This window comes from Notolabrus celidotus, chromosome 7 (genome assembly GCF_009762535.1).
Source record: "Notolabrus celidotus isolate fNotCel1 chromosome 7, fNotCel1.pri, whole genome shotgun sequence".
Classification (NCBI taxonomy): domain Eukaryota; kingdom Metazoa; phylum Chordata; class Actinopteri; order Labriformes; family Labridae; genus Notolabrus; species Notolabrus celidotus.
This window is the reverse complement of record NC_048278.1, coordinates 36,975,120-36,986,223: the sequence shown is the minus strand read 5'-3', so window position 1 is coordinate 36,986,223 and position 11,104 is coordinate 36,975,120. Positions and strand designations below refer to the sequence as shown.

The following is an 11,104-nucleotide window of genomic DNA, read 5'->3' as shown; positions in this document are numbered from 1 at the left end:
CCTCGCCGCCTCTTCCTGTCCGTCCTGATCCAGCAGGGTGAAGGTGAACCCAGCCCGTCTCTTCCTCTCAGCCCGCCTCAGGAAGCTCTGTCTCCCCCTCCGTGTTTCCACCTCCACCTCCTCCTGCACCGGGATCACCTGCCTCCTCCTGAGCCATGTCCCTCTTCAGCGACGTCCCCCAGGCCCCCCCGGTGGCGGTCTTCAAGCTGTCCGCGGACTTCAGGGAGGACGGCCACGCGCAGAAGGTGAACCTGGGAGTTGGAGGTAAGTGATGCTAATGCTACATGCTAAGCTAGCTTGGTGACAGTGAGCCCAGGTTTCTGTGGTAGCTTTATTTAGCTGTGCAGCGTTCAGTGAGTCCTCTGATGTTATCATGTTATTAAACATTAGCATCCCTATCATTTGACCTTCCCTACAAGCTAGCAGTGAAGCTAGCTGACATCTGAGCCTCCATTCATAGTGACAGCTAGCTGCAGCTCCTCCTGTTCCCTCAGTATAAACACTAAACATGCTGAATCTTCCAATACTGGAAGAAACCACACTTATAAGGAAGCACAACTCAGTCTCATGACTTCTCTTTAACTGTAGCCTGCTCGTCATAATGTCAAGTGTATCACATATCCTACTTTCTCACGTGTCCTTGAACGCACCATCCTCATATCCTCAGACCGGCTGTTTAAAGGTGTTATGATGCATTAAAGGGACATTACAATTAGGACAAAGCAGCTAACTGTGCTGAAGCTGATCTTTCAGGTCCTTCTGGTTGTTGTTACGTGCATGCAGTATTAAAAACACACACTGCATAACATGAAACACATGCAAATACACACAAAAACACCAAACCAGTGATCCCAGAGCTGCTGCAGTCACGCACGCTGCCAGCTTTGTGATTCAGATCTTGCAGGATATATCAGTTGCGTAACATGTGGTGCAAATTGCAGTCATGTAGTCTCTCTATAGGGCTCTAAAATAACACCAGGGAGGTGTTTGCTGCAGTGTTGCTCACAAAGTAAAGGTGTGCTCTGCAGAAGAAATGATCTGATCACTCTGTGTCTGGTTTACTCAAAGGTCTACAGTCGGTCTGCACCTTAGTAAGATGCATAAAACGATGATATATTGTTATGGATCAGTCATCTAATGTCATCCTTGACGTATATATTTTTTAAGGTTGAAAAAGTGACCTTAAATGTACCTTAAATTATTTACTACCTTATTATTCCTATATATTATCTATGATATGCAAATAAACCTGCAGAAATGTGTGAAATATAGCATAAGTATTTGTTTCTCAAAGGTACAGTGTGTAATATTTAATATTTAAAGGTACAGTGTGTAATATTTAATATTTAAAGGTACAGTGTGTAATATTTAAAGGTACAGTGTGTAATATTTAACATTTAAAGGTACAGTGTGTAATTAAAGGTACAGTGTGTGTTATTTGAAGGTACAGTGTGTGATATTTAAAGGTACAGTTTGTGATATTTAATATTTAAATTCACAGTTTGTGATATTTGATATTTAAAGGTACAGTGTGTAATATTTTAAGGTACAGTGTGTAATTTTTAAAGGTACAGTGTGTAATATTTAAAGGTACAGTGTGTAATATTTAAAGGTACCGTGTGTAATATTTAAAGGTACAGTGTGTTTTATTTGATATTTAAAGGTACAGTGTGTAATATTTAAAGGTACAGTGTGTGATATTTAAAGGTACAGTGTGTGATATTTAAAGGTACAGTGTGTAATATTTAATATTTAAAGGTACAGTGTGAGATATTTAAAGGTACAGTGTGTGATATTTAAAGGTACAGTGTGTAATATTTAATATTTAAAGGTACAGTGTGTAATATTTAAAGGTACAGTGTGTAATATTTGATATTTAAAGGTACAGTGTGTGATATTTAAAGGTACAGTGTGTAATATTTAATATTTAAAGGTACAGTGTGAGATATTTAAAGGTACAGTGTGTAATATTTAATATTTAAAGGTACAGTGTGTAATATTTAATATTTAAAGGTACAGTGTGTAATATTTGATATTTAAAGGTACAGTGTGTAATATTTAATATTTAAAGGTACAGTGTGTAATATTTAAAGGTGCAGTGTGTAATTAAAGGTACAGTGTGTAATATTTAAAGGTGCAGTGTGTAATATTTAAAGGTACAGTTTGTGGTATTTGATATTTGAATTCACAGTTTGTGATATTTAATATTTAAAGGTACGGTGTGTAATATTTAATATTTAAAGGTACAGTGTGTAATTAAAGGTACAGTGTGTAATATTTAAAGGTACAGTTTGTGATATTTAATATTTGAATTCACAGTTTGTGATATTTGATATTTAAAGGTACAGTGTGTAATATTTTAAGGTACAGTGTGTAATATTTAATATTTAAAGGTACAGTGTGTAATATTTAATATTTAAAGGTACAGTGTGTAATATTTAATATTTAAAGGTACAGTTTGTGATATTTAGCAGCAGATACATAGCGGGTGTCTTACCGCTACGTATCTCTAAATATTCTCCTTTCTATACACTGTACCTCTAAGGGGCTAAGCTAAACTGGGATCTTCTACCTTCTTGTTGCCAAAACATTGAAGTGTGCATCAAACCAGTATGGTGGATTGAGTACAGCATAAATTCAGGGCCTGAGGGAAATGAAGCATCAATTAGTAAAGACACTCTGCAGTTCAGACCCTGACCTGCGTCTAAGGTCTGGTGTTCTCCCTTGTGTTCCTGTAATCCTCGAACATTTTAGCAGCACGTTATTTATCCTGAAGGCCAACGAAAAACCCTCCAAGGTGATCCACAGATCCAAAGGGAACAAGCTCCTCGTGTGACCTTTTAGTGTCGGCCCTCTGATCCTCAGAGAGCGTCTCCAGCTGCAGGAGAAGTCTGATATATGACACTGCAGCTCTGCAGACGCCTGCATGCAGGGAGAGGCAGCACGAGTTCTTAAGGAGTCAAATACGTGCAACACACACACACACACACACACACACACACACGCACATGCACATGCACATGCACATGCACAGGCTTAGTTCAGTGAGGCTATCGAGTGTGACCTTGGTCCACGTTGGGGTGTGCCTCTTGGATCTTGGAGTGCTTCATCCCTTTGTGTCCCCTCCAGCGTACCGTACCGATGACTGCCAGCCCTGGGTGCTGCCGGTGGTGAAGAAGGTGGAGCGCCTCATCGTGGACGACGACAGCCTGAACCACGAGTACCTGCCCATCCTCGGCCTGCCTGAGTTCCGCTCCGCCGCCTCTAAGGTTGCCCTGGGAGAGGACAGCGCCGCCATCAAGGAGAGCAGGGTGAGGAAGATGCCCACACAAGACACGTGGATCAGGACCGCCTCTTATGTGGACTCATCTTAGTAATGGCGGTTCTTTCTCTCTCAGGTGGGAGGCGTTCAGGCTCTGGGTGGCACAGGTGCGTTGAGGATCGGGGCAGAGTTCCTGCGGCGTTGGTACAACGGCGTGAACAACACAGCGACGCCCGTCTACGTCTCAGCGCCCACCTGGGGTGAGTACAACCCTGTGCATTGCAACCTTCAATCTCAGACGTTATGATCAAGGTTTTAAAATCTCCTGGATCTTCTTCTGTCCTCTCAGAGAACCACAACGCCGTGTTCGCCGACGCCGGTTTCAAAGACATCCGTCCGTACCACTACTGGGATGCTGCTAACAGAGGTCTGGACCTCGCCGGGCTCCTGGACGACCTGGAGGTGAGAGGAGTCCACTCTTTACACACAAACACACGTGTGACCTTTCACCTTTCCAGTGAGATGAAACTGCACACACCTGAGTTTCTCTTCTCTTGTTCTCTGAAGTCTATTAAAGCCTCACCTTCTTTATTTGTTGTGACATGCCCGACTTGGATTGTTGATCACATAAATACTCTCCGCCTGCCGAGCCAAACTCGGTGTGCTGAAGCTAGATCTCCCCAAAGTGATAAATATTGACATGAACTCTTTATTTGAAGAAGGATTTATCTTCAGCTACTAAAGCTTTAAGATAAGAGAACACTTTATTGATCCCAGGGGGAATGATGTTGTTGCAGAAACTCAGACATAACATCAAGAGTAGTACAAGAACAAATGTTACACATACTGTAGTATGAATAGTTGTGATCACATGCTGTATGGTTGTCATTCAGCAGTGACAGGTTGGTGTGGTTATGATGATTGTACACAATATGACAAATAAATATAAATATATATGGGTCTGTAGAAATGTCTATACAGAGTTGGACAATATTAAAAATGTACTCTATAATAAAATGATCTGTTGAAATAAATAATAATATAACATAATTGAATAATAATAACAACAGTATAATAAAATGATAAGATAATGATAATAACATTAATAAAATATAATAATAAAATACAATAAAATGTAATAGTAATATAATAATAATTCAAATATAATAATTATAGTATAAAATAATAAATAGAAATAAATCATAAATAAATAATAATATATGATAATAACATAATATTATATAATATAAAAATATTAATACAATATGAAAATAAAATACTAAAAATATGGTAAAATTTAATAATAACATAAAAATAATGAAACACACAATAACTTTCTAACTATTCTGTGCTTCTGTATATACTTTATTTTTATTTTATTTTATATTATATTTGGTCTTTTTTATTTTATTTTTTTCCTATCTTTTTTTTTATTGTATTCATATTTTTATCTTATTTTATTTTATTTTATTTGTTCTATATTTATTTTATCCTATTTATGTGATCTTTATTTTATTTCATTCTATTTTATTTTAATTTTTTTTTTTGATCCTTATGTTATTTTATTTATATTTATATCTTATTTTATTCCATCTCTTAATATTTTGACTTTCTTACATCCTGTTTATAAGAGCTCTGTAATGACTGAATTTCCCTCCCAGGGATACATAAAGTACAATATAATAATAAAAACAATATAAGATGATAAAATGATATAATATAATATTAAATAGGATGCATTTTAATATATAGTTAGACCATCAGAGAGTCAGTGCAGATAATGATTATAAAATCAAACATATGATCATGATCACTAACAGGCCACATTCACTCCTCAGAGAACACCCTGAGATGATTTTAGTGTCTTCTCCTCTGATCTGACCTCTCCCTCCTCCTCTTCTACAGAAAGCTCCAGAACACTCCATCTTCGTCCTCCACGCCTGTGCTCACAACCCCACCGGCACCGACCCGACCCAGGAGCAGTGGAAGACGATCTCAGAGATCATGAAGGTAAGGAGAGGTGTTTTACTTCTTCATGTTGATCTTACTTTGAAGCAGCGTGTTTGTTTAGGTTCTGTTATTTCTCCCTCTAGAGGAGGAATCTGTTCGTGTTCTTCGACTCGGCCTATCAGGGCTTCGCCTCCGGCAGTCTGGAGAAAGACGCCTGGGCCATCCGCTACTTCGTCTCTGAGGGCTTCGAGCTCTTCGTGGCTCAGTCCTTCTCCAAAAACTTCGGCCTCTACAGTGAGTTCACTCGATGCTCGCTCACACTCCGATGCACGCCGTGTTCGTTCTAACGCAGTGCTTCTCTGTTATCAGACGAGAGAGTCGGGAACCTCACGGTGGTCGCGAAGGACGGAGACAACCTGACCCGCATCCTGTCTCAGATGGAGAAGATCGTCAGGACGACTTGGTCCAACCCGCCGTCTCAGGGCGCTCGCATCGTCAGCAAGACGCTCAACTGCCCCGAGCTCTTCGCCGAATGGTACGCTTCCATTCCTTAGAGGCGGAGCTAAATCCAACTTCTGCTGAGTTAGCGTCTCACTCTGTTAAACGCTCTCTGCAGGCAGGGTAACGTGAAGACCATGGCAGACCGCGTCCTCTTGATGAGGGATCAGCTGAAGGCCAAGCTGCAGGCTCTGGGCACCCCCGGGACCTGGGACCACATCACCCAGCAGATCGGCATGTTCAGCTTCACCGGTCTGAACCGTAAGTTGAGAACACACACACGATGCAGCTCGAGTCAGGGACTGTGGGGTTGATTTAGGGCTCTTCAGTACTCACTCCAGGACAGTAGGGGGAGGTATGCACCTTTTAAAAGGCTCTCTGCTCAGTGTTGTGTTTATATCTGCATCACCATGTGGGCTGTCTCAATGACAGCAGCCAGAATGATGAGTTAACTCCACTGAGGTAGAGATCTGGAGGCGTTGGAAGTCTGCAAGAATCAGGATTCTCACAGAAGTCACTTCTTCCACTCTGGTCGTCTTCGTGTAGATTCTTAATATTTATTTACAGAGTGAGTCTTGTTGAGTTAGAGTCAGTTCTCCCAAACTTTCAACCCTCCCCATTCGTACACAGTGACGCATAAACACCAGACACATCTTTTACCAACACACTCCTGTATCTTTGGAGCTTATTTGCAACTTTAATGGTTTACTTTAAACTACAACAATCCCAGACGAGCCACTTTCAAATCACTGACAATTCAAACCCCCTCTTAAATATCACACAGGTGTGGGTTCGTCTTGAATTATAAATCAACAAGTTATACTTGGGGAAAAATAAATTGGGAAAAAGAAAGTAATGTACCCTTTTTTTTAAGTTGTACTTTTGGGGGCTTTTATACCTTTATTGATGGAGAGAGGACAGAGGATGGTGTAGGAAACTGGGAGAGAGTAGGGGAATGACATGCAGGAAATTTGAACCTGGCCGAGACTTCTTCAAATAAGTTTGTCTGACTGTTGTTTTTATTACATTATGATGGTCAAACAGGAAATCAAGATCTCATTATTGTATTATTATTTTTATTATACTTCTTCTTCTTCTTCTTCTTCCTCCTGTCCTTCTTCTTCTTCTTCTTCTTCTTCCTGTCCTTCTTCTTCTTCTTCTTCCTGTCCTTCTTCTTGTTCTTCTTCTTCTTCTTCTTCTTCTTCTTCCTGTCCTTGTTCTTGTTCTTGTTCTTCTTCTTCTTCTTCTTCTTCTTCTTCTTCTTCTTCTTCTTCTTCTTCTTCTTCTTCTTCTTCTTCTTCTTCTTCTTCTTCTTCTTCTTCTTCTTCTTCTTCTTCTTCTTCTTCTTCTTCTTCTTCTTCTTCTTCTTCCCGTCCTCCTTCTTCTTCTTCTTCTTCTTCTTCTTCTTCTTCTTCTTCTTCTTCTTCTTCTTCTTCTTCTTCTTCTTCTTCTTCTTCTTCTTCTTCCTGTTCCTCTTCTTCTTCTTCCTGTTCTTCTTCTTCTTCTTCTTCTTCTTCTTCTTCTTCTTCTTCTTCTTCTTCTTCTTCTTCTTCTTCTTCTTCTTCTTCTTCTTCTTCTTCTTCTTGTCCTTCTTCTTCTTCTTCTTCTTTTCTTCTTCTTCTTCTTCTTCTTCTTCTTCTTCTTCTTGCTGTTCTTCTTCTCCTTCTTCCTGTCCTCCTCCTCCTCCTTCTTCTTCTTCTTCTTCTTCTTCTTCTTCTTTTCTTCTTCTTCTTCTTCTTCTTCTTCTTCTTCTTCTTCTTCTTCTTCTTCTTCTTCTTCTTCTTCTTCTTTTTCTTCTTCTTCTTCTTCTTCTTCTTCTTCTTCTTCTTCTTCTTCTTCTTCTTCTTCTTCTTCCTCCTCCTCCTCCTTCTTCTTCTTCCTGTCCTCCTCCTCCTTCTCCTTCTTCTTCTTCTTCTTCTTCTTGTCCTCCTCCTTCTTCTTCTTCTTCTTCTTCTTCTTCTTCTTCTTCTTCTTCTTCTTCTTCTTCTACTTCTACTTCTACTTCTACTACTTCTACTACTTCTACTACTTCTTGTTCTGGTTCTTATTATTATTATTATTAAGGGAGTAAATAAAATAAAAAAAAGGTGAATATGAATAAATAATAAAACATTAAAATCAATACAAAAAATTAAAGGAATAAAATATACATAATTCAAAATAAGATAAAGCATCAAAACGGTAACAAGAAAAAAAAATATATATATATATATAAAGGTAAGGTTAAAAGTTGAATAGAAAATAAAAGCAATGAAAATGAGTTGATAAATAATAAAAAACAAATAAATCAAATAATAAAATATTAAAGTTATAAAATATGTGTCATTAAAAAGAAAAATGAAGCACCAAAATGGCAATAAGAATATAAATATTTAAAATAAAGTCATTAAAAATAGCAATAAAAGTGATTAGACAGATAAAAAAAAAAACAGTTCAAAATAAATAAAGTAATAAAACATTTAAGTTCTAAAATGATGAAACCCTTCATGTTTTACGTTCACTCTGAGAGTTAGACCTGACTTAAGTGTAAAAGTTTACTTCTGATTTTATGAATTAATTAAATAAATAGTTAAATAAGACTTTTAAAAAATGACTATATTCTAGCTGTGGGTCAAACATTTTTATCTGAGTTTGTTTAATTGAATGTAAGTTAAAATTCTATATATCCCTGATATGTAGCAAAGCATGAAGCAGGGTCTCTACTTCCTGTTTCTCTGATTATTAATGTTTATTTTAGTTTATTTTCGGGCTCTTAAGGAAGGTGGATCAAAAGGAAACTAGGAGGAGAGAGTCAGGAACAACATTCCAGGACTGAGCCTCTCTGTACATGGGGTGCACATTTTAACTGCTGGTCCTGTCTCTGTGTTTCCGTGTCTTCACAGCCAAACAGGTGGAGTTCATGATCAAAGAGCGGCACGTGTACCTGATGGCGAGCGGGCGCATCAACATGTGCGGCCTCACCTCCAAGAACATCGACTACGTCGCCCAGTCCATCCACGAGGCCGTCACCAAAGTCCAGTAACGGACTCGCTGACTCCGCCCACTTACCGTCATGTGTGTGTGTGTGTGACCTCTTGCCCCCCTGCCTCTTCTGCTTACCCCCTGCACTCTGATTGGTTTAAACTGCAGCTGTTAAACCAACTGGGAGGATTTTTCTTTTTCCTCACATGAAGGTTAAAAAAACGATTCGGGAGGTGCAATGATTTTAACCCTTTACGTGCTGCACAAGTCATTTCAGTGAGGTCAGTACAGTTCACGAGGATCTCAGGATGGTGATTCCTTTAACCTCATTATAGAGCTTCCTTCTCCTCGCACAGCTCCTTAAGTGATGTTTGAATCATTGAACAAAATGCTGGTGATGTAAATAGATGTAATCACAATATAAGGTCCTGATGTTTCCTCCACTCCACCTCACTTCACCTTACTTCCACCGTCAGGATCCTTTAAATCTAACAGACCCCGGGAGCACCACGAGAGGAGGCGTCACTGCGGTCCCTTTGAGGGTCCTTTTTAAAGAAGAGCATGTGCCTCATGTTGTCGGTCTTTGCCTTGTCAGACGGCGCAGCTAAACAAAGTAGGAAGCTGGTGTTAGATCACAAAGCGACTCGGTGCCATTCGGAACAAACTCGCCTCTCTGTGTTTATTCTCTCTGTTGTTATTGTTTTTCTCTCCGCCCTGCAGTGCCCTTATTGTGTTACAGAAAGCCTCCGTGAGCTCACACGGCCACGCTCCCATCCTGCGGTGTTGTCTGTATAGTGGAGCACAGCAGTGTGTGTGTGTGTGTGTTCATGTACTGTAATAAATTATAAACACCAGGAACCAAACTCTCCTCTCTGACTCATTTTTTTATTTCTTCAAACATCCATGATTACCCATGATGCAACGGGTTTAGTTGTAGTGATGTAGTGATGTAGCTCTATGAAGTGATGTCATGTGGGGTTCATAATTTAAATCACAACATCCCTCTGAATATGCTACAGATTCAGGTAAGAAACCAAATTTAAATCTTAGTTTGATGCAAAATTATGAAAGCATCTGTCTAGAATTCAAATCTCAATGTTCTTCAAAACAATCATACACTAATTGAAACTAAAGATACTCTGGTTCGGACTTTAAAGGTGACATATTATGTTCTTTTTCATCAACATATACTGGTCTAAGAGGTCCCCAAAACATGTCTTTAAAGGTGACATATCATGTTATTTTTCATCAATATATATTGGTCTAAGACCGGGGTGTCCAAAGTACGGCCCGGGGGCCAATTGCGGCCCGAGGTCCATTTATTTATGGCCCCAAGCTTACATCTTAAATTGTGTTGTTTATAGCACAGAAATTAATCACATTCTGAATCAACTGTACATTTGCAGTTTCCTTCAAGCGCACAAACTAAACTAAAGTCAATCCAGAAATGTCTCAAAAAGCTTCATAAGGACTTCCTGTCTAAAGCCAAAGCTCTGGGAATTCTGCAAGAAGGTAATAAAGAAGAAACACAAGAACTCTTAAAGCTATACATGGCTTGTGGAGAACTAAGGACTACCTAGTTACTGATTTATTGAGAAAAAATGTAAAATAATTGTTATTGAATAGACATCTCATATATAACTCTTAAGATTCCTAAGTCTCAGTTGGAGCCACTGGCCCCTGAGGTACTCTGACAACATCAAATGTGGCCCTCTTTGAAAAAAGTCTGGACATCCCTGGTCTAAGAGGTCCCCAAAACATGTCTTTAAAGTTTATTGCTCATAAAAACACTTTGAAATCAGATTCTGGTCTGCCTGTAAACCCCTCTTTTTCAGCCCTGTTCAGAACAGGCTGTTTTCTGTGTCTGCGCCTTTAAATGAGAATGAGCTCTCTGACCACGCCCCCTCAGGAAGTGGATGTGGCCTCAGCTGTCCAGCACGTTGATCTAATGTTTACACGTTGGCTGAATATACACGGCTGCTCCAGACCCGCGTTACTTCAACCCTCTGAATCTGATCCAGAATCTGATCCTGACGGAGAGGCGCCTGCAGCAGGACCTTTCTGAAGGATTGGTCACAGATTTAGTGTTTCTTGTTGTTTTATTTGTCAGTATGTCGACGTGTGTCTTGGTACACAGCTACAGCTACGACATGTAGCTATGTGGCTATGCTAACTAGCGCTAGCATTTATCCATGATAAATAAAAATCATCCACTAGATCTTCAAATCTGCAGACGTGGGGAGTAAAACCGACCTCTGTGTTTATTAAGACAGCCTACAACTAGCATGCCTCCCTCCTAAGCTCCTTGTTAGCACACATGTGTGCAGGGAATGAAAAACGGAGGAGGGGTTGAGTTGTATTTTATACAGTCTATGGGCTGAACAAGCTCCGAGCTCTGACTTCCTGTTACAGACCGGATGGCGTTGTGACGTG

The 11,104-nt window shown here is 39.6% G+C and overlaps 1 protein-coding gene across 1 annotated transcript; it reads left to right on the top strand.

Moving 5' to 3' along the window:
* Positions 1-9,534, top strand: LOC117815935 (aspartate aminotransferase, cytoplasmic-like). Its single transcript, XM_034687967.1, has 9 exons — positions 1-264; positions 3,130-3,311; positions 3,399-3,522; positions 3,612-3,724; positions 5,168-5,272; positions 5,356-5,506; positions 5,582-5,747; positions 5,829-5,971; positions 8,593-9,534. Exons 1-9 carry the CDS (start codon positions 156-158, stop codon positions 8,730-8,732), a joined length of 1,233 nt encoding a protein of 410 aa, XP_034543858.1. The 5' UTR covers positions 1-155; the 3' UTR covers positions 8,733-9,534.
* The last annotated feature ends 1,570 nt before the right edge of the window (positions 9,535-11,104 follow it).